The sequence below is a fragment of the Colius striatus genome, chromosome 4, assembly GCF_028858725.1.
Source record: "Colius striatus isolate bColStr4 chromosome 4, bColStr4.1.hap1, whole genome shotgun sequence".
Taxonomy (NCBI): domain Eukaryota; kingdom Metazoa; phylum Chordata; class Aves; order Coliiformes; family Coliidae; genus Colius; species Colius striatus.
Window position 1 is genome coordinate 19,844,299 of NC_084762.1, and position 23,457 is coordinate 19,867,755.

At 43.8% G+C, this 23,457-nt stretch overlaps 1 protein-coding gene across 8 annotated transcripts in view; it reads right to left on the bottom strand.

Moving 5' to 3' along the window:
- Nucleotides 1-23,457, bottom strand: part of F13A1 (coagulation factor XIII A chain) — a 121,397-nt gene that overhangs the window by 37,736 nt on the left and 60,204 nt on the right. For 4 of the 8 annotated variants that reach the window (XM_061995429.1, XM_061995427.1, XM_061995428.1 and 1 more), the window contains 4 exons: nt 23,164-23,284; nt 21,126-21,274; nt 15,315-15,503; nt 4,030-4,281 (listed from right to left, as the gene is read on the bottom strand). In XM_061995429.1, coding sequence (XP_061851413.1) covers nt 4,030-4,281; nt 15,315-15,503; nt 21,126-21,273 — 589 coding nt within the window. In that variant the 5' untranslated portion in view covers nt 21,274; nt 23,164-23,284. Of the gene's footprint in view, nt 1-4,029; nt 4,282-15,314; nt 15,504-21,125; nt 21,297-22,193; nt 22,321-23,163; nt 23,285-23,457 lie in introns of those variants that run through there. The other 4 variants (XM_061995433.1, XM_061995435.1, XM_061995430.1 and 1 more) reach the window with 4 other exon arrangements.

Consider the following 23,457-nt stretch of genomic DNA (forward strand, 5'->3'; position numbering starts at 1 on the left):
GTTTTTTTACTCTCTTCTTTTATCCGGGGAAATTACTAAGACACCAGCAATGCTACAAAGAAGCAAATTAGCCTCTATGCTTCTCTATTTGAAGATGGATAAGGTGAAAATACATTCATGTGAAGACAGTACTGCAGGTGAGCAATCCCACTGAACAGAGGTTTTTTTGTGAAAGAGATGAGGAGTGCAGAGCAGCCCTTTCAATTTGGGAAGGTGAATGAGCATGAGAGGACCCTACCCAGTATGGGGACACTCCATCCTCAGCACAACAACGGCCTGGGTTTGAAAATGCTATTTCTTGGTACAGAGAGAGAGCGCTAAGCACAGCAGCACCAGCAGACAGGCGGAGGTGCTGGGAAGAGGACAGTGCTGTGGCAAACACAGTGCTGCAAGCACTAAAACACGAGAGCCACCCCAGCCAGGATTGAGGTCAACGCGCTGTCTTGCAACTGCTAGTGCTTGCCTTCAGTGATTGAGAAGCATGAAGCTCTGCATGAATTTTACTCAAGTGGAATCTGTGATACAAGAGGTCAATTTTAAGATTTGGCTATAAACACAAGCAAATGTTATTAGGCCAAATTTACATGACTGGCTGCACATGAGGGAAGTCTAAAGTCAATCTCATGTTACTAATCTTCAAACTTTATCGGGGCATTTAAGCAGAAGAAATGTGCAGCTGACTCAATAAAGTTGCATTATATTTAATTGCTGAATTATAATGCACTTTGCAGGAGGCTTGGATGAATGGAACATGCACCCTCAGTCCACAGTCTCTAACTTACTCAGATACTCTATGCATTTCAGCCTGTGGCAGAGCCATACAAGTCGTTGCAAGGTCTTTTGCTGATAAGCACTGAATGTTCCAAAGCAGAAAGATGTTGGGACTCAGCACCTCCTTGGAAAGATATCTCAGTATCCAGATCAAAGAACACTTTCTTTGCTTTCATGTAGTCTGAGAGCACTAAGAGTTAACCTCCAAGGAAGTTATCCTTAACTACTTGCCAGTTGTGTCTTCTGTGTCAGAACTGAAGAGGGCTCTACATGCCTAAAAGCACATCTGTTCTTCCCAACTATGTCAGCTAGCTGAAGAAAGAGTGCCGTCTCTCCTCACAGGCTTTTCCTTGCTTATTAAGCAATGCAAATTTCCCCTGTGTATCTCAAATCTCAGTCCACTAGCTTGCTGAATTCCCAGAAGTTTGGAGCTGGTGTATGTCACTTTGCAGGATCAGGACCTGAATCTATATCTTTAAAGTATTCTTGGCAATCAGTCTTAAGTGTAGCTAAAAGGACTAAAACATACAAAAGTATCTGATGATTTCAGAAGCAAAGTACTCTGTAGCTTGACTGGTAAAGTATTCAAACTTGTTCTGAAACAGCAAAAAGAATGCATCCCTGGCTGGGTAGATATGTCAAAACTGAACTACAGTGAGAAAAGGAGTAATAAAAAAAGGGTGCAAATGCCTCTGCCTTAAAGAAAAGCTCATACTGGCACATTGATGTTTCTCCAAAATGATGAGTTGGAAAGCTGCACTAGACACTGCTCTGCTCCCTGCTATAACAATCCCCGTTCATTCCTGGCATCAGCCTTCACTCTTTTTAATGAGGCTTTTCACTCAGGCTTTTCTGCTTGACTATTAACCCAGCAAACAAGCCTGGGAGATTTTCAAACTATTGTTTTCTCTGCATTTAAACTGCCTGAGTTTTTATACTCTTTTGTCATTCCACAGAATAATCTTTTCCAGCCAGGGGAGGAAATAGTGTAGGGAAACAGTCCCTAGTTTTCTAACACATGGAAAGAGAGAAAGAGCAGATACAGGAGACGATTAGCACAAATCACCTACGAGTAAAATTAGGGGCAAGAAATGAGAATAAATCCAAGTCAAACATACAGAAAAGAAAAACTACAATGGTTAGCAAGGCAGAGGACCTGAAGTCATTGAGATACACCTGAATACATAAGCTGGCAATGAAAATGTGACCCTAATTTCCCTCCTCTGGGCCTGGGGCTACACAGCACATCTTTGCTGTCCAGAGACTCTCTTCTGTTTTTCTGAAGTGGAGCTTATCCATTACCCTTGTCAATGGTTGCTGCTGGAGACAACTGCTGCATATCTTGTTCCCTGTGGGCTTGCTCTCATGCTGTGGTTTTAATTTTGCTGGCTTTTGGCCCCATTCAGCTCAAGTGGGAGAGAGGGAGGGAGGGAGGGAGGGAGTGCATAGAAGAGCAAAGCACCCATGTGCCATGAACAAAGGTGGACTGGACAGCACACAGGGCTGGTGGGGAAGAAGATGTGAAGAAGGGATTGATTTTCCTGTCCCCTGACTAGCACCTTGAATCAGTCTGTATAGTCCCAGTCACAATACAGTGGAGTAACCAAGCCCTTCACATCACGTTTTTTCTCCACATTAGGGCTGTATGCAGCCCTATCTGCATACTAGTCCTAAGACAATCTGAGGCATTATAAGAAGCTTTTTCTTTGGAGTTTGTCCCTTTCCAAAGAGTTGCTGAGTTCTGGATAGTTACTGTGCAGGCTAACAAAATAGTTGTTATGATACTCAGGACTAAAGCCAAGAGATGTTCTACCTTGGGGCAGAGAATCACACCTTACTAGCCAGAGCTGTGACAGGCTGACGATGCCTTCACAAACCTTAAGCAGTTTTGTCTGCTCACCGGTGGATCATATCTTTGCCAATGATTCCTCTTTCTATTACATACTCTCCCTCCTCTTCCAGACTGAAATCCTAGCATGATGCTCTAAGGTACTTACTTCTTCAGCTGCTTTCAGAAGTATGTCATGCTGTTGCAAGGCCTTGGGCCCTGCCCTTCCCTCCTGTTCCTGCTTAACTAACTCTGCTTTACTCAGCATGAACATATATCTTCCTAAATAATGCATAAGCTAATCATGGCTTATATTCCCTTGCAGCAGGGGCAAGTAATGAATTCAACACAAATCATTCGATGCACTGACAGTAGTGCAGCTGAATAATGGACTCTATTAATAATGTTAAACTTACTCGTCACTCGGTAAGATGGCCCTTGCTTTGTATGGGATTATTTGATGCAAATACTCTGGTGAAAATATTGAAAGGTGAAGGCAGGGTGGCAGGAGAATGTTAAAGTTAGCTGGTGACCTAAATATATAGCAATATATATTTGGAGCCTTACGAGTGTTGGAAGCTGAGATGTAGTGCTGCAACCTGTCAAAATCCTGAGACAAACCTCTCTGGTCCTGCTTGCCATCTCCTTAAAGCTACATGTGGAATTCATTGGGTAAAATGCAACTCTGTTAGCATAGGGCTGATTTTACCTGGGATCCAGGGAGATTTAAAAAAGAGAAATTGTTCTTCAACCCACCGGATTGTAAAAAAAAGGCTCATTTGCAAAATGTTCTGTTCCTCACAGAGGACAGGGTTGCTGGTAATTAGTCACCACTAAAGGGGAAGTTATAAGGGCAAATGTCATGTAGTCTCAGGAAGGCACCACCAGTGATGCCACAGCAGGCTGCCTCCATCCAACCTGTGCAGGAACAGCAGGTCCCATTGAAGTCCTGCAGGCTTTCAGCTGCAGATGTTCAATCCTAAACGTGACAATTGGCTGTGTAACTCAACAGACACTGCCACATCCTGACCCACAATAAATCCCAGATAAAAAAACAGGCCTGTATTGACTTAACAGTTTAAGGCATACACAGGCAGGCAGGATGCTTGTGCTGATGCCTGTTAAAGTCTAAGCAAAGCCTTGAGATATATTTACTATGAGAAATGGAGCCTCATTGTGCTGCCTGAGGTCTTGGCCTCAAAACACTTCAGAGTGCAACATGGAGGTCTGCAGCCTGGAGCACTGCTCACACCAGGTTATTCTCCAGCCTGAAAGGCTTGTCTCTTGGTAGAGTTACTATATAATTTCCAGACCCAAACTGGCATGTCTTCAACCTCCAGTACTGAGCTTTCCATCCTGGAGACTCCCTACCAAACTCAATGAGCCTGGCATCAGACAGTGTGACCCTTTGGCTCTGACAAGGTACTTACGCTGGCACCAGGGATTGAATAGGATGTAAGTGTCGGTTGCTGAGTTTCTGGGTGTCCGGAGGATGCCAAAAGGAGTCCAGACAGCAACGTAGAGGCGGAATTTCCCAATGATGCAGGTGGCAGAGGACATGATGGAGAGGTGAATGGAGTTATTCTCCTTGTGGGTAATCTTGGCTCCCCATTCGCCAGGTTTCAGCACATCGCCTACTAGGATCGGGATGTAGGTACCTTTGTTTGGCTGTGGGTAGCGACCTGGAGAGATAATATGAAGAAGTTTGCCTTGTTTGGTCAGTTTCTCAATTTCCTGGCAGTTCTCTGTCCCTTTATCTTATTTTCAATGGAGGTGGCAAGTTTTAGTGGGCAGAAGCCACCTTCCTCCCTCATTGCTTCACACAATGCCCGCTCACTTGGTGATGCAGCCACATGAATACACATAACACACTGCAGCAGACAGCCTGTGCTTCACCAGGCAGAAAGCTTCAGTCTTACTGGCGCAGGCACTGCCAAGAGATAGTCCTGGCAGCAGGAGCAGAGACTGTCCCAGGATTCCCTTTCCCACCACTCTTTATCTTAGTGCAGCAAGCTGCACTCCAGTTTTCTCCTTGCCTCAGTTTCAGCCACACAGCTGCTAAGTATGGGTAAGAGACCCTTTCCTAGTTCAGATGCACCTACCACCCTTGTCACGAGCACACAAGTGACCACTGGGGCCAGGACATTTGGGGCTCTTCAGCAAAGCAGAATCTTGTTCCTCTCTCTCCACTACTGCATCAACAAGCAGAGACCAAGCACTCTTTTACACAAGTTCACACAGATGCAGGAAACATAAGCCAGTTCACCACCAGATACCAAGTGCTTGGTATCTCCTGAGTGTCCAGTCCTCATGGATGGAGTGGGAACCAACTCAGGACACACAGAGTATAGACAAGAGCATCTGGGCTAGATAGGCAAACTTTCTCTGTGAGCAATGGGTCCCAAATTATGACACACCTCCAAAATGCTGCACATGATAGTCCATCTCACACTAAGACAAATCACACTCCAGAGAAGCCTATTTTATTCTGCCAACTATAAAAAGCATCTAGGCAGATAGACTACATGTAAACACGTACACTGTCAGGATTCAAAGTTGTGTGAGGATCCACCCGTTGAGTCTGAGGTAGAGCCAAACTGTATCTGAAAGCCAACCAGCAGTGTAGACAGAAAAGACACTTGTGAGAATGCTGAGTTTCTTATCTCCTTCTCAAATCTATTCTTCGTTTCATATTTTAGGCTGAAAGTCAGACTCTCTCATTCAAAAATAGGGTAATGAAAAGCAATGATGGCAGACAGAGAGACAGGCTTCCATATTTTGCATTCCTACTATTTAAGAACTTCAAAATTAAACTCACAAGGGCGTTGATTTTCCTGCTGGCTTATTTTTATATAGCTGATGTAGAGATAATCCTAGATTTGAACACTGCTATGTTCTGGAAAAGAACAATTCTAGCTTTGAATCTGATGCTCACAAGCTGCTATGACATCCGTGTTCCTAAGAAATCTGGGGCTACCGTGCTTCCTCTGAGAGATTATTTGTTGCACATGTATTTCCATTTTGCAGATGTTCAGTGCACAGAAATAGCCCACTTTGCCCTGATACCCAGGGATGCTGTAACCCATGAAACCCAGTCGGATCAGTGAGGGGCACAACAGAAGGGAAAAATCTACGGAAAAAAAAAGGACTAGAATAAAAAAGCAGAACTGGTAGAAAACACTAGAAGATAAAGCACTGGACACTTCAAACAGAAGCTATCAAAGGAAAGCCAGTCTAGAGAGAAAAGCCTACAGAGGTAACAGAGATGAGTCTTACGCCTGATAACAATTGCAATCTGAGAGCTGAACATGTTCTTTGTAGTGCAACTGGCCATGACCCAGCTTGCCTCTGCAGTTGATACTTTGCTTCTAGTTTTGACATATTGTTTTTATAAAAAAGCAGTTCATGCAAACAAAGCAGCAGAGCAAACCAAGTAATTGAACTGACAGCCTTGAAAACCATTAACAAGTGCTTCTTTTAAAAATACTTCCCTTACCTCCTTCAGAAAGGTGGGAGGAGGAAGACGTTACTATTTTAACATGGTTAGGAACTGACACTGTCATCCTCACTGGAAGCTGCACGTTGGTGTAGGAGCCTATGAGGGACAGAAGGACTTGTGCTGTGGCAAGGACTTTGCACCACATGCACATGGTGAGGCTACAGAATCACTCCTCAATAAATCCATCTGTAGGAATCAGATAGGACCTCCAAGAGGGCCATGAGGCTTTTGCAAGACATCCTTATGGAAACCTCATCACTGGAACTTTGTAGCAGGTTCAGCAAAGCAGTAATTGTCTGCTATTCTCACTTTTCTGGAGCTCTAAGATGCAAAACTTCATTTGCTCTTCCAAACAAAGGACCTTCCTGCATGCAAAGCCACAAGATATCCTAATATACCTGTCACCTGACAAGGGGACACCTGTAGCTGCTGCTGAGAAGTATGCAAGATCCTTTCAGCCTAGAGCTGCACACTACTACTCCGACACAGTAAGAGAGAATGAGGTCACTGCACTATCTTGCTCATCCACAAGGTGCTCTGGGCTATTGCCTACATCTCTGCAGACAGCAGAGATGCCAGGAAGGGACATCCTAGTAGTTAGTCTAATTTGCAGATATTATAAACAGTAAATACAAGAGAACATTGTTTGCTTCTGTCATTCTGACGGGGTTTGCTGGTCGCTAATGGTTGCATACGTCCTGAACCCAGGAGGAAGCCTGGGAAGATGGGCAGAGTCCTCAGGAGCACTATGAGCAATTTCCATTGTCTCAATTGAAGAGAAGGCAAGTTCCCTAATCTTCTGAAACAAAAACAAAAATGCAAATGGAAGAGTAAGGGAATTGTTACTTCTGACAGGAGCTTGTGGAGCTGAATGGTAAATCACACATCTAGACACCTGACAGCACCAGCCACACTAGCCTCAAATACACACATCTGCTGTTTAGATACTGGAGCTCTATAAAGCTGAACAACATTGGCATTATGTGCTAAGGTTACTGGTAAAATAATCCTTACATAGGTTCAGTACTACCTTTATCAACATCATGGGTAAGTCCTATTTGAATGGTTTGGCACACGTGCCTCTCGAGCACACATTCCTGGCTGCAGTGGAAAAGTAGGGTCAACTTTTGGCTTATAGTTGGGATATCTGTAATGTCACTCCTTTCTTGGATCAGATAACATGCAGTGATGATTTAATTCTCTGGGTTAGAGTCTCTAAGGAAGAATATTTAATGTTATCCAAAGAGTCAGTATCAAAAGCCTGTGAATGCCTGGCAGAGCACTCTCTGCAGGGTCTCTCAATGCTAACCCAACCTGCAGAGAGGCAGGAGGGTGTTTAGGTGCATGTCAGGACCAGGAGCCATGTAGAGAAGATAAATTCTTTTTATGCTGACAGGAGGGTTCTTCTGCCAGCAGCAGCAACTGGCTCAGGATCTCTCCTGCTCTGATCTGCTCCAGGAGCTGGCAGCCTCAGCCACGCTCCATAGCCAGTTCTTTGTGGTTGCCTCACTCCCTGATGCTCACATGTGCTTTGGGTGTAGGAGACCTTGGCCCTCACAGAAGGACATTTCACAGACAATTTCTCTGGGAAAGATAAAGTCCTTGCACGACATCACACTGTTGGGGGATGTCTCACTCTGTTCTAACCGCATGTGGAAATGGGAAAATCCAGTCTGAGAACTCAGCCTGGAGGTTGCTGCACGGTTACAACATGGCACAGGGTGAATCTTTTATAGGCTCCTTTTGCAGCTTAGAAGGTAACAAAGCACTAAACAGGGGCTGCTAACTGTCCCGCCTTCAAGGCAGGAGAGGACAAGAGAGAATTCACAGTGATTCTGTACTATGAGCCTCCACCTCTGCATTTCAGTGCTAGGTACTGAGCTATGATAGAGCCAGAAGATATTCTTTTTTGCAGAAACCACCATTGTACAGAAGGTTTAGGGGCACAAAGATAACTGTTTCCCATACTGCACAGTGCACAGGCCTTCAAACCTTTGATACTTCTTCCTTATCATTTCTTATCCCACCATGGTTTCTGTAAGTATCCAAACTGGCTCCTAAAGCTCCTGCCCACTTCAGTTGCAGCTCAGCTCAGCTCTACACCTGGAGTTTCCAGGCACTCAAGTAATGAGGAGCAAAGTAGTTACTGTTGCTATAAAAAGAGTTCAGGTCTCACTCAGTGCTGCCTCACCAAGCTTTGAAAATAAACAAACACGAGTGAAGGTCTACATGGTGAAATGCACCATGACTGAAGCATGTGTGGATGTGGGCATGTTTGGGTGGCCCACTGCCACACAAACACACTTTATAGGGGCAAAAGCAGAGTGCAGTAGTTGTTAAAGCTTGCCAAGGTGTATTTATGCAGCAGCAAAAGAATGAGCCATCTAAAACACAGACCTATGGCAATGCACACAAGTTCAAAATGAGTTCTTTTTAACGTGTGCCTTAGCTCCTTAGGATGACAGCTCTGGGCCTGCCAGGCACAGAGGCAAGCTGTGCTTAATTCTGGGTAAAACTGCCACACCAGAGAAAGATTTATAGCAACAGAGGGAGAGAGACAGGTACAGCAAGTTGAGCCAACAAAACATGAGCACTCCTCCTCCAAATCTTCAATTCTGCTGCTGTTCCTTAGAAATGACTAACAAGGACCAGGGCTGGCTCAGATGATACTTCTCCTCTGCCCCTGCCCAGTCCTTGGAATCCTCCGTCTTCACCTAGTTTAGTTTTTCCCTTGATGCCTGGTGGATGTGCACATTGCTCCATGTGTGTGCATTAAACAGCGCCTAAAGGCTGCTGCCAAGTCAAGGCCATGCTGGCAGCACAGCTAGCAGTGGGACCCACGGGTGCTCTTGCACAGGCTCTACACAAGAGAGCAGGTGTTTTACTTTTGGCAGGAAGGAGGGAAAATTTGGTAACACAGAGATTAGAGATATAGTGGGCTTGAGAGTACATTTGCTTCCTGATGAACATAGGATGCCTCAGAAGAGAGGGAGGCAATGAAGCTATCTCTCAATAGTCTTTTCAGGAACACTCCTTAAAAAACTGTTTGTTTAAGGAGTCAAGGAATCTGGCTCCCTTTTGGACATGTAATACACCTGGTAAGATTATTAAGTTTCCTGATAGGTTCTTTAGTTTTACCTAGATACCCTCTTTCATTCAAAGGGTAAATAATGCATTTCAATGCCCGGTCTGGAAGTATAATAATGGTGACATTTTGATAATTTTGAGCTGGAAGCCACAAATACAATAGTTATTTAGCAGACATAAGCCTTATTGTAGCAAGTAACCTTGAGATAGGTGTTAGCATGCTGTGACTATGCCTTATTAATCGCTATGAATGACTACAACAAATATTAGGAAAGGAAAAGGGCAAAGGAAAAAGGGAAAGGGAAAGGGAGGGGGAGGGGGAGAGGGAGAGGAAGAGGAAGATAAAAAGGAGAGAAAGATGGAGGAGGAGAAGGAAGAATGAGTGAAGAGAAAAAGCAAGCAAAAAAAAAAACCAAGAAAAATTAAGACAAAGAAAAAGAAAGAGGAGAAATGCTCCAATAAAAACCCAAACAATCAAAACACACAAGAAGGACAAACAAGTTCCTGTAAAATAGAGTAGTGTCTTTAGGCCATAGATTCAATATCACACCTGGATTCCTCCCACCTTCAAATTCCATTGCCTTCAGAAATGCTGCATATAAACTTGGAAATATAAGAAACCCAAATACATTGAAGTAATTTTTGTTCATGTATCCAGTTAGGAAACCTTAACATCTGACCACTCTGTCCCAGGAGTGAATGTTTCTAGTACTTTACACTCATAAAATACACATTAGAGTCACACACCTTAGCTATTAAAACCATTAAAAAATACTACTAGATTTTATGTGCCACTTGATGCTGCTGCAGCAGTGCAAAAGGAGTGCACAATAAAGAAAAAGGATTCCTTTGCATGAAATACTGCCTTCATGGAGTACCTCAAAGGACTCCCTTCTCTCTGCTCCTCCAGGAACTGGCTGAGAATTCCAGAAGGGAGGAAAAAAATACCCCAGAGGCCTTGTTCAGAAAGTGGAGAGGTTTGTTGTTTGATAAGAGCTAGCAAACAGGTCTCTTCTCTTGGAAATATGTTCCATTGCTAATGAATTATTCTTTCTCCATCCAAATGAGGCTCCATGTTTGGACCATCAGATGTTTCTATACCTCTGTTCAAATTTTGTAGTTCTTTTTTAAACAGGGTACAGTGATTTAACAATCTCAGTGTTGGGTTATGTACCAGCATCAACAGAGTTTGCTCTTAGTACCCAAGTTAGTTGCTATTGTATAATGCCAAGAAAGCTTCTAAAAAAATCAAGACCAAGCTTTTTCCAACAGGCACGTTTTTTTCCTACAAGCAGAAGTGCTCAGCATCTCATCTGAGGTGCTGTGGGACAGTTCCTGTCCCAGCCCCATTAGTTAACACTCGCTCTGCTCCAGAGCTGTTGAGGAGGACAGGTGACAGCAGGGGTAGCAATACTTCCCACTAAGATTTACTGCCTGACAGAAGGAACAAAATCTCAGCCTTCCTGGCACAGTCCATTTCCCAACACTGCCGTGAAATCAAGGAAAGGCTGTGGACACTGTAAGACAGTATGAAGAGCTCGACTGATTCTGGCACAAGTGTCTTGAATCGGATCCCTGGTCTTTTAGTTGTACTCAGAAGCCCCTCTGAATGTAAGTGGGAATTTGATGTCACTTAAATAAGACATATGAGATTAGCTCCAATATCTTTATGTTCTCAGTTGCTTTCATGTGTTTAGAACTATTTCTCTGGAGCAAGCCAAGGAAGACTGTAGAAAAGGGAGCATAAGTCTCAGCTCTCATCTCGAGCCAAAGGCCAATGATTTATAGAAACCCAAGGAGTTCATATGGGCAGGTGTGTGGGTGTCCATGCACACACACGTGGAAAGGTGATGGTAGCCCTGGAAGACTGCGATTTATGGTCATTCCAGAAGTATGCCAGTAAATAAAACATTCATAGTGGTATTTAAGGCTAGACCAATATATACGGATTTATGAAGCCATTTAGGGAAAATATAAATAGAAAACAATTTATGAGGATATGGGGAAATATATCATTAGAGTAAGGATGCACCAAATAAACTCATCAACCCACTCTCGGATTTACAGCCATGTGAAGGAAACTACTACTAAAAGCAAGACTGAAGGCCTTATAAGCTCATCTAATTATACATCTGCTTTTCAGAGAAATTACAGCCAGTGCAGCAGTGACCATGAAAACTTGGCAGCACTTGTGCCAAACTGGTTGGCCCAGGTGTGGGAGCTGTGCTCAGTCAGGCCAAGTCCCAGACTTTGGAAAGCCAAGAGCAGCAGAAAGTAACCCTGTTACCATGAAGGTGGTAGTCAGGCGAGATCAGGCAAGGTAGGCCCCCTGAGGCTCCACTGTGGGGAATTAGATGCAAACACCACATCTACGCTTCTGGCTCTTTCATCTCAACCCCAGGCCAATAAAATAAGTATTTCCCAAGGGGTGATGATCACCTTTCCTCTCATTAAATCCAGGAAGTGTGCTGAGAGGATGGAAATGTGGTGATGGAGCAGCTCCCAAATCACAGGTACTGACGCAGGGCTGCAGTTCGGCCTGAGAACTGGAATAACATTCCATTACTCTTTATAAGTGGATATTTTTCCGTGTAGGCTTCTTGGCACATTCATTGTTTTCCATACTTGGGCAGGCAAGCATGGTCTTAATCTAATGAAGCATTATGTGCAAAACAGAATTATAATAATTCACAAGTTAGCACTTCAGCCAGTTTCACTGATTATGACTCTAAGCAAAACACTCAAAGCAAAAAGGACTTTGATTATAAGGAACCACCACAGAAGAGTATCAGTAAAAGTGACTTTCAAGGCATTGAGGTGAATTATTTATACATTTTTATATATAAGTTTATACAACTTAGCCCATGAATTCAAGACTCTGTGGGAATGGTCTTTAAAAGACTGTGGATTAAAAAATATTGTTAGTAAAGATTCTTCTGTGAGAGTTTCAGACCTCGTTTCACATGAAGCAAGAAGTATTTGTCCCGAGTACCTTTGATTCATTATCAATCAGAAGAAGGATTAAGCAGTCTCTACTTGCTTTTCTTGCTTCATTAATCATCTTTTTAATGATGCAAAAGAAGAAAAAGTAGGAGGAAAAAAAAGTAAAACTAAATTTTGGGGAACAAAGGTAGAATAGTTCTACACTCGCAGAGGGTCAAGTCATTACCATTGTCACATTTTTCAGAAGCAAAATTAGTCTTTAATGGATAAAAATTCTATGATGGATTAACTTCAATGCTGGGAAATTTCCAGTGCTGGGAACTAGTAATTTCTGAATAGCTTTATAAGGTGCTGTTGTATAAACAGCCCTCACTCTAGGCACAGCCCTGCAAAAAAAGATACTGGGTTTTCCTAGCTGCAGCCGAATTCCCTGGGAACCAAGGCCAGTCTTCCCTACCAAAAGTACCTAATGATAATAGCACTTTGTAAGATCGAAAAGATTCTACAGCTCATGGACAGCCTGGTCCACATTGCTTGAGGTAACCTCCCTACCCTTGGAGATACTTTAGCCTGTCCCTAGGGCAAGGCCCTGAGCAGCCAGAACAAGCTGGACCTGCTTTGAGCAAGGGCATGGACATGAGACCTTCAGAGGCCTCTCCAACCTAGGTTATTCTACAGTTCTAATGCATCATTTGAGATCTACCGCTCAGGCACAAAGATAGCTCCTTGGAGAGGTCATTCTGCAACAACTTGCCAAGATTTCTGTGTGTCCATCACTGGAATCTCTGAAACACAGCACTTTCCTAGGCATACCCCTTGTTTCATTTCAAAAAGCTTCTCTGAGCTCAAGCTGTATAGCTCAAGCTGTAGAGCTATCCTTTAAGCCAATCCTTAAGGTATCACTTCTGCCTGACAGAAAAAACTTAAAGATTCCAGAAGAGAGTTCATCTCATTTTAAGACAGTGTGGTCAAAGTGCCCCGGGGGTGGTGCCTGCCTCCCTCCTCCACTCACAGAGGCAGCTGAGGTAATCAAGTTTGGTTTAAGCTTTGGTGTTCAGGCAACTGACATTGAGAGAGGTGAATGCCCTCTCTTCAGGCAGATTAAAAGAAAAAATCTGGATGAAAATGGCCACACTTCCCTGTGACAGAGGTTTGAGAGTACAGCACTGAAGCCTTGAGCACTCAGTGCCCTCTCATAAGTACAAGAAATCTCTTCTTTCTCCTCTTCAGGATATTAAACTTTGCACTTGCCACTAGAAGAAGTAGCAAGAGTCAAGTAGATAACCTCTAAATAATTTCTTTCTCCTTTGTGGACTGTTTGTGTTTTGCTTTCTGTTGCTGGCCTCTGAGAACAAACGTACTGTGTTTTCACCACATGCACATAAAGACAAACATTTGTTGAGCACTGAGCATCTACTGTTTCCTAGAAGAGAAGCTTGAATGTCTCTTCTCCCAGTTGAGTGTTTGTAAACTAAATTCCTTGTAGCAAGAGGGCAGTGGTGCTCATAGTAGATGCTTAAAAAGCAATGGAGGGCAGTAGTATTGCAGCTGCAGTGCTTTCCTTGAGCCCATCACCAGCCACCACACACAGGACATCAGCATCACCATTCCCAGGCCACAGAAAGGACAGGAACCATGAAGAATGGGGAGGAGAAGTCAACTACAGAGTCAGGGCTGACTCCAAAGTAATCATTCAGCCCTGAGTTTGTTGCAAGGTATCCCCTGGCTTAGGCGGCATTTAACCCTATGCCTGCCATGGCTGAGGATGAGGGGATTTTCATCCACGCTTAGAAATTCAAGGTACAAACCATGGACAGATATGTTAGGAAAGAGCAACAGAAAAATAAGTGAATATGTTCTCTGTGCAACGTCAAAAGAGGTGTTAAATTTCTTCTTCCAATATAGAATATCTGATTAAAACAAATGCAAACTGCGCACAATGCAATAAAAAACAAATGTTCCATTTTCCACCTCTTCTTGCTACAGCTGTTTGTTTTAAACATATAAAGATTAAGGGAACAGTCTTGAATTTAATTAAATCCCAAAAGAACTAATGATATTTATGCATATTAAATTTTTAAAGGCACTTGTGGCTGTTCAGCCAATCATTCACCAGACTGTCATAACATGCCTCCCAACCCTAATTTAAATTAGAAATAAGAGACCCATGAAAAAAAATGTGCAGACAGTAACCTTTTCACTGTACATATGTTTAAGAGATAAACACCCATCTAGCTTTAAAAGGTAACAAATCTAATAAATGGCCACATGAACATAATTCAGTGGTAGAAAAAAAAAATCAATGTTACAAATTTTGGAATTGCATCTCTCAGGAAAGTAAATGAAGACATCAATTCAAAGCTACTTTAAAGAGTTTATAAGGAGAACATTGACATCTTAATACATAGGAGCAGCGTTTGGTGGGGCCATCTTTGGAGTACGGCAGGAAGCCCCACACTGTCACAAGTTTTTCCCCTTCTCTAGCAAGTTCACAAGTTTATGCTCTTCTCTATTCCTGTATCTTCAATAAGCCAACAGATACATTAAGACCTGAGTCTCTGATGGAGACCTCTCAGTGAGAGGAAAAATGCTCTTACACTTTTTGCAATAAATCAAGAAAATCACTTGTGTAGCCCTGAGCAATCTCTGGTCCAAAGCTATATAGCCTTTGAACCTTCTCCCTTGTTACCAAGTTGGCTGTAAATGCCGGCTGCAAACTTGCAAGGCCTCCTATTTTTCTACTCTGTGTGATTTATCTCCCATGCATACTCAACATTTGTTATCCTAGTTCATACATAGTCATCTCTCCCACTTCAAACAAGAGTCCTCCTCTCTGCATCTCCTAAACACTTAGTAAAAGATGTTTTCAATTCCACCTTCCTTTCAGCATTGCCATACAGCATTAACCAGAGATAACTCTGAAAACTCAGTAAAGTACAACTTCTTGCTAAACAGAAAGCCCCAAACGCTGCTCCTTCTCTCATAAGCAATTCTGCTGACTTTCTTGAATAAGGATTCAAGACTCTATTTAGAAAAGCACTTCCTTGCCTATGGTTCAGCCTGTTTTTATGGTTTATCAATCGCAACAGGAACAGACCCAGCCATTAAGTACTACTGTGTTCCTGTTTATGAAAGGCTCCTCGACCTTGCTTTGCAGATAGGACACAGCCTTTGCCAGCGATTTACCTATCAAATACTCTAGCCAGAACTGGTCCGTCTCTGGCTTGTAGGGTCGGTTGAAGTCAATCTGGATTTGGAAAGGCTGTCCCCGACGCACTATCAGCTTGGGGCTGTAGTACTTGTCAGTGTGGTGCTGCTGCTTGTTAATCTCGTAGGGGTCCTGGAACATATGAATGTCCACAACACGTAGATAATCTGCAGATACAAGTAAATGAACAGAGTCAATATGTTAGAATGTCAATTATAGATGTCAATGTCACTAGAGGCGCAGTCCTCCCATTCCCCAGCGTTGCCTCATTGAGGAACACTGTACAATGGAGAGTGCTGGGTCTGTTGGGGTCTGACACTTCTCCGTCCACCTACCGTTTTCACAGAGGCTGCAAGGCTCCTAGTGAATGGCAAAAGCAATTGCAGAAAAAGCAGGTTGTTACAAGCGGGATGCTGAATGTCCCCAAGGAATGTTGGGTTTCATCTTTCCTCTGGCATCAGCTTTCTGCAAGTCTGGGCCTTGCTGTTACAAGTTTACCAGTGCAATCAGTGGGTCTTTGACAGCTGGCTTTGTGTCTCTCATATTGAAGCCCTCCATTTGTAAAGTGAAAATTTACAGGGGTTTTGTGATGCTTAAATACATAAATGTTTGCAAAGCATTACTAGTACCAAGTGCTGAAGAGACTGAGTTAAACATTTTGTATTCAGCCAAGAGCTTGGATTGTCTGTATTAAATAAGGTTTTGGTGTACTGTACATGTCTAGATCCAGCTTCTCACTACACCTTCACTGGTATTAGCGTCTTCTTATGAAAACTAAACATAACGTTACAGTATATAATTACAACATAGAGTTATAGGCAAACAGCAGTAGGTATCTATAACATGAACAGGCAAAGCTTCGCTCCTTGAATTAGGGCTTCATAAAGGGATATAGCCTACCACTGCTAGAAGTTAGTCTGCTCAGCAAACGACCAGTGTGAGGTGGCTTTGGGATAGCCAAAGGCACTTGCTGTCACCACAAGCCACATGACTGTACCATACCAGGAATCGTGACAACGAGCAAACACACAAAAATGAACTGGACATCATTCTTTTGCCTACATGCTTGGGCAGATAATCACACAACCTCTGTCAGGAGGACTGTTAATGCACACCACCAGGAGAGAGATAGAAGAATAAAGCTTGTTTTGCAGTTTTCAGCTTGTCTCACCAGGTGCTGACAGTTAGAAACGAGCTAATTTCTGCATTTTATACTGAGGATGATGGAGCCAAACTCATGCCTGGCAAAAAGAGGTGCACATTTCCGGCAGCTGTGTGTACTCGTGATGGTGGTTAATTTGGCCCGCTACCGAGTACACTGTGAGCAGGACTGATGTGCTCAGCGAATAAGTTGGATCTTCAAGTTACTGAGGGCTGAAATACGTCCTGTTTCACAGAAGTTCAGATGCCAGCATTGCACCACTGCTTTCCCTCAAAGGCAAGGGAGACACTGTATGGTGAGCAGCTCTGGACAAGCAGCAGAGCAGCTCCCTCTCCAATGTGTAGCCTTCAGGCTACAGCAGTGGGTGATGTAGCCCTGTCCTTCTGAACAGATGTGTTCAAGACATCAGCATAGGCCTACAGGCATCAACTCCTCTGGATGCCAGAATGGTCCTGCTCCTGCCCCTGCCAAGCCTCTCAGCCTGAGCTCTGGGTAACAGCTAATGGGAGAGGGGAAATAAGGGCAGCAGGAACAGGTCCTGCATCTGCATTGTCACCATCAACTGCCTAGCCCTGGCCTTAGGAAACAGAAGGAAAGGAGGGCACAGCAAGATAAGGATCCTTTCCTGGGAAAACTCTGGACAACTAGACCCCAAATCATCTGCCTCCTGCTAACCTTAATCTGCAGAGAGTCTGGAATACCCTCTTCAATCCTGAAGCAGAGTTGAACATTGAACATTAAAATCCCATGTTAATGTTATTATTATTCTCTGTTCAAATTGCCAGGCTTCTGGAGTAACTTCTGTAGATCCCCACTGACTTTATCACTATCTGAAGTTACAGAGATTTTTTTTGTTTGTGTGTGAAACTTTAAATATATTTTGCTCAGAAAACATTCTCATTGCCCCTCTGTGAAATGGGCCACACCCTTGCCACCCTCCCTGAAAACATTGCCAATGCTCACTCACAATAATGCTCACAATTCAATTAGGAGGCAGGAATTTCCCAGAACGGGGTAAAGTGGAAGCAGGGGAGAGCTTCTCCTGTTCTCTCTCTCAACCAAGGGAGAAAGCACTACATGTAAAAGCTGCGTATCTTGTGAAGGGTGAAGCTATCAGTAAATTTATCTCAGCTCCCTACTTCCTAGGAGATATAAAAATGGATTTGAGGGTTTGTTGTGTTTTTATCTGGTGTTGTGAAATAAAAGGCAAATGTGACCCTGCCCTTCCTTCACGTGTTAGCTCCTTCAAGAACTGCAAAGCTAAGCCACCCTGGGCCACCAGATTTGTTTTGTCTAGGGACTTTACACGGTTTCTGTCAATATGCATCTGCAGAAAACACATTTCATTTTTGCTGTTGGTGTTAAGAGGTACTTTGAGCTTGCAAGATGAAGATAACCTGTGACCAAGCCTGTGTTAATTACAGTAATGGTAATTACAGAAGACAAAGCACGAGCAGGGTAACGGAATGTACAAACACTATCACCAGGGTATGATCATAAGGAAGGCTCCAGGCAACACACAGGTCACTGCTGACCTGTTTGTGAGGGATAGGTGGCCATCGAAGCCTTCTTTGAAGTTGTCCATTTGATGGTTTGTCTGTAGTCTGGTCTACTGTCTAGTGCAAGCAGGTTTGCTGCACAAGAAGCAGCAGTTTGATACTTTCTTTAAGCTTTTCCACTGTTAAGCTTGCATGTAAGTAAATGAGCACGAGCTTGAGCTGTTTTTCAAATAGAAAGAATAGCCTTCAAACATCAGATTTTCTTTGAGCACCAGAGAGAAATGGCTCTGGATTACACTCTGAACAATGTGACTTTCCAAAGGAGGTGCCCATTACCCTACGAAGAGGGGAAGCAGGACTCCCTGGTGAGTCGGCAGGCTTTGCAATGCAGGGTGCATTGGGAGTTCATGGATCGTGGGGCCGTGTCCTCCCACCGCATGGCCATAAGCACCAGGCCTGAATGGGACACATTGTAGTGAGATGAGCTGGTTGGGGAGAGCCAGGGGAAGGACAAGGCCCAGGTGTGCTCACACAGACACAGGCTTCTTGATGAAGGAGCACTTGGGGGCTGCATGTCCTCCTCACTGAACATGTCCTCCTGCACGCCAGCCAGGCCCTCACAGCAGGCAGCCCTCCCTGGCAGCCTCCGCTGCGCTGCTCTCTCTGGTGGTGATTCAGCAAAGTGGAAAGTCAGCAGAGAGCTAGTCAAACACACGGTTTTACCTCATCCTAGAGTAGTAGCTAAAATAGGTCAAATGAATCACACCCTAAAAATGCCTGTTTCTCTCTGCTGGCTGTCAAGGGAAACGAGGGGGATTAGCTCAGCTGTAGACACCTACACTGCACAGATCAAGGGCAGGATTCAGTTAAATTTAGGCATCCAAATGATGTGAGACTGGTATGTAGCCTCTAATAACAGCCAGTTGGTGGCTGGTTGCTGCAGCCGGTGGAGCTGAGGGAAGGTACAGATCACTCTGGAAGCGATGCCTGCTGCCTCTCCCGACAGCCTGTACCCTCACCTCCACTCACTGGATGGCTCTGTGTTGACTATGATCTGACACAGGTGAAGACACTGATGTTTAGATGTTTATAGCAGGTGCCCAATCCTACCCCAAAGGCTAGAAAACACCTCAGTTGTACGACTAGGGAGAAAAGCATTTGCCTGCTTTTTTCAGTGTATTATGTTAATGAAACATGAGAACCCCTAGAAAGAATTTGGACAACCCAGAAGTGTAGAGATGTGCAGGAGAAGGGGAAGGAGGTGGCACAAGCAGTCCACTGCAAGGATGTGCTTGTGGTGCTAGAGCCCTGCCATACTGCATCGCTCCTGCTCTGACTGCAGATGCCTACTTTATTCCCCAAGCACAGAACTGCAAGTGGTCTGGACAGACTCTGCTCCTGAATGTCAGTCACAGACCAGGCTCTGTTGAGCTGCAAACCTGTAACATGGTCTGACAGGTGACTTAAGCATCCTACCCTAAAACAGTGTCCACAGTGACCACACTCCCATCAGCTGGCATTGCAAGCTCAGATCACAGGACACAGGATCTGTGCACTGAAACAGGAAGGCAGCGCAGTCCCTCCCTTCAGCTCACCCCTTTGCGTGTTGTTGCTGCAAGTATGGCAGAACTGAACTGCCCAGCAGAGCAGATCCAGCTGTACAGAAAAAGTTATACTGTTACACACAAATATATTATTTTTCAGCCATACCACTCCCATAGCCAGGTTTATCCTATGGCCACATAAACTCTTTGGCTTTGCACTAAGGCTGTTTTTTCTCACCAGCAGCACCACCTTAAGCACACACTGAGTTCCTGCTTCACCTCACTTCACCTGGCATTCCTGAGTTTCTATTGCATTTCTGAAAAGCAAGAGGCTCCCTCCCACCAGCACTGCACTTCATTCAGAGCCTGATGTGAAGCACATCAAAAAGCAACAGGAATCATTCTCCTGGTAGTAGTGGGATTTAGCTACAGGCTGCATTCTTTCTAAGGTATCCCACACTCTCACACATCTCCAGCAGAATTCTGTGAGCATATTGGGTTTCAAACAATGTCTAGTCAGGACCTGTATTGCATTGCATTTGACAATTTAAACACACATACTTGCCCCAGAGCTTCGAAAAGCAATGTCTCTTTAGGAAACCTGTGTGTATTAAAATGGGGGAGATGTGTGGTTAAGGCACATGATTAGTACTATGGAATTAATACTTTGCAATAAAAATTTGATCTTGTTTAAAATTGCTTTGCCTGTTTCCCAAAGTGTAAGATGCAGTAATTACTGTTTATCTACATTTATTAGGCACTCTTTCAACTCTGAATGAAAAGTCCCATACCAGTATTGAGTATTATTACATCTGGCTACTCTGAGTTGACACGTTCAACAAATTCTGCTGTTCATTTCCAAACAGGCCAAAAAATTAATGTCATTTGGCTGGTGACTTGTTCAGGAGCCAATCCTGATTTCTTTTAAACCAAATCTTACCTATTTTTTTCCTAAGTTCATTCCAAAGAGTTGAGACTGAGAATTTGGTTTGATTTGCCCATTCCCTATCACGACATTGTTTTTTCTCCCCAGCCAAACAATTTAAACACTTTTCATGGGCGAATACTTAAAAATATGGGGATTTCTTTTAGATTTGAATTCATTTTTATGAGTGAGCTGAACATCTAGCAAAAGTTTTCCCTGCCAACTGGCATTTTGCAGTAGTTTCATGGTTGGTTTAAGGTCATACAAACCAGAAGGGCCATTAAGATGGGAGAGTCCCTCCTGTCTCCTTCACCCCAGTGCTGCCACTGCCACTCCTGAAGCCAGCAGGTCCTAAAGTGACTCTGTGATTGTGATCAAGCTAGGAAAATCCATTCTTACCTTTTTTTAACCACTCCTGCAGTTCAAGTTGAAAACTAGTCCCTCGGCTTCTCCACTGCTCACTTTCCCTACCCATAACCTGTACTAACATTTCCATGAGCACGGGTGTTTTAAGCAAGTTTTTTTTATGAGCAGCAATAAAAGCTATCTAAGATAAAAACATGTAAGGAGAAAAGTAATTTGGTTTTAATTCACAGACCTGGGCAGAGGTGAGCATGGAAGACGTAAGAGTAAACTAGTGGCTTAATTGCAGGTTGTACCTTTTGGATTAAATCCTCTAGGTATGAGTCCAAAAGCTTCCATCTCAGGGACCTCATTTTCTTCATCATTGGAGTAGTTTGATGGGACAGCTCTTCTCCCATTTAGAGGAGGTTTCCTCTCCTTGTCAGTGGTTGTCGTTTCAGACATCCTGTATTAAAACTGTTGTAAGACTATGAAAGAAAGAAAGTGCGCAAGGAAAAAGCAAACATGAAGCCCATGTAACATGGGAGAGACCCAAAACAGTGTGGGGTGCCAGTGAGCTACACATTTTTAGATTCACATAAATAAAAACTGAGAGGCAGAAAACATCAGTCTAATGATGGAGTACAGCTCTCTAAGGATTGGAAGGCATTTTGTGTTTGTCAAAACACATGAATAAGAGAAGAAGACGGGGGCCAGAAGGAGAGGGAAGCCTAACACAGAAATATTTGCCTGGGAGAAGCAAGGCAATAAAAACATTAGGGAGTTTCAGGTAAAACAACTGGAAAGTCATTCATTCTCCCACCTTCCAAAACAGCATTATTGAATTCAAATTAGCAAATTCTGTTTCCAGAAAGTGCATCACACACTACCTCCCTCTAATAAAAATGACATTCTAGGTTATACTGCAATCATCCCAAATAGACTACAGGCTTCAAGAGTCTGTGGATGATTAATGGAGAATTTTATCTTTTGTCCCTATGCACACAAACACTCAATATCTAAAGAGCTAATTCCTGCACCCAGACAATCCTCTTTTGAAAAATAGAGGAAAAAAAGAGCTAGTGGGGAAAGGGGGAAAAAAGAAAAAAAGTACTTAGCCACTTATTTCTCTCCCACTAACAACCTTAAGGAAAATCTCAGATGTAGGCTGATCAAAGACTTCTGTTTGGGCTAGTCAAAACTGCTTTCCCATCTATTTCAGCGTAAGCATGTAGCGATGAAAAAGCCATGCCATCCTTCTAAGAAAATATTCATGGCTGGGAACACAAGTGCTTCCCAAACCTCCTGCAAACAGCAAGTCAAAATGTAGCAATTATTTAATAGCAGTAAGCTCTTACAGGAAGTTTTTTAATTAGCAAGAGTACCTTCTTTTCAGATAGTTTTTTTTCCTTCTTCTCACTTGCAGAATTTCTGCAGTGCAATAGAAGCCTGGAAAAAGTTGGTGGTTCTTAAGTAACCTCTGTATAACCTCCTCCTTCCTGTTGCAATACAACAGTGCTGAAAGGGTTGCCAAGCCCTCCCTACACCACTTTTGAGGATCTGCCACCACTTCTGACACATCTTTGCTTACTCCCTTCCTCTCCCTGCCTGTCTTACCCCAGTCCTGCTCACCAGGAGCATTTCGGTGCACTTGGGCTAAGGAAACAGCTTGGGCACTGAAGTTTCAGTTCTTATTGAGACAGAGTAGAACTGTTCATGGCACAAGGGCATATGAAGTAGGAGACTGGTGGGGATTTCATGGAGGACGCTGCCCAGGAAACCCTTCTCACCATATTGCCAGCGTCTATACCTCAAGGTGCCTGCAAAGTATCTTCCAGTGCTGGTTTTCAGAGTACTCCCAGGCAGACAAAGTGATGGTTCCCCTGCCTGGTGCCTCACGGCAGTCCTTTCAGAGGACTGTGGGGCACATGGACATGGAGAGCTTGTTGATGGCCCAGCAGAGAGGACCACTTTCTTGAAATGCTGTGCAGTTTAGGAAAGTGAAGGTATTTTGCACCAAACAACCTACAGCACTTTCCCATGACAAAAAGTGCTCCACCTAACAACCAGGGTCTGGGGCATTATCAAGTGGAAGAATTTTAGCTCTACATCAACTTTGTTCAGTTCCACCAAGCTCTAAGACAACTGGAGACTGTGTGACATCTCCTCTGTCAGACAAAACTCCACAGACCAGTGGAGTTACACAGAGAAAGAGCAGTGTACAGGGAAATACTCAAGCCCACTGTCCTGCCAGTCACTGCTGTTTGTCAGCAGAGATACAAGTTACCTACTAAGAGCGTGCATGGGCAGCAGAGAGCGTCTATTGCTCATATGAGACTTGCCATGGGTACTTACTTGCCTCAGTTGCAGCTGTGACTTCCAGGCCTGTAGCATCAGAGAAGCCTCAAACTTTAGGTGGCCTAACATCATTAAAATCAAGCCAGGAGGGAGAAGAGGAGAAAGTTGGGTCATGTTCCTGTAATGGGAAGCAGCAGGTAAATCATTTGTAAGATAAGACCTAGCTCCCATCCTGGCTCCCTGGGGATTTCCCAGCCACAATGAGGTCGCTCCACATAAGCCAGGACAGCTGCACAGCATGGGGCAGAGATGCCAGCTGGGGCCCTGGGAGCTGTGTGGCTGCATGAGCAC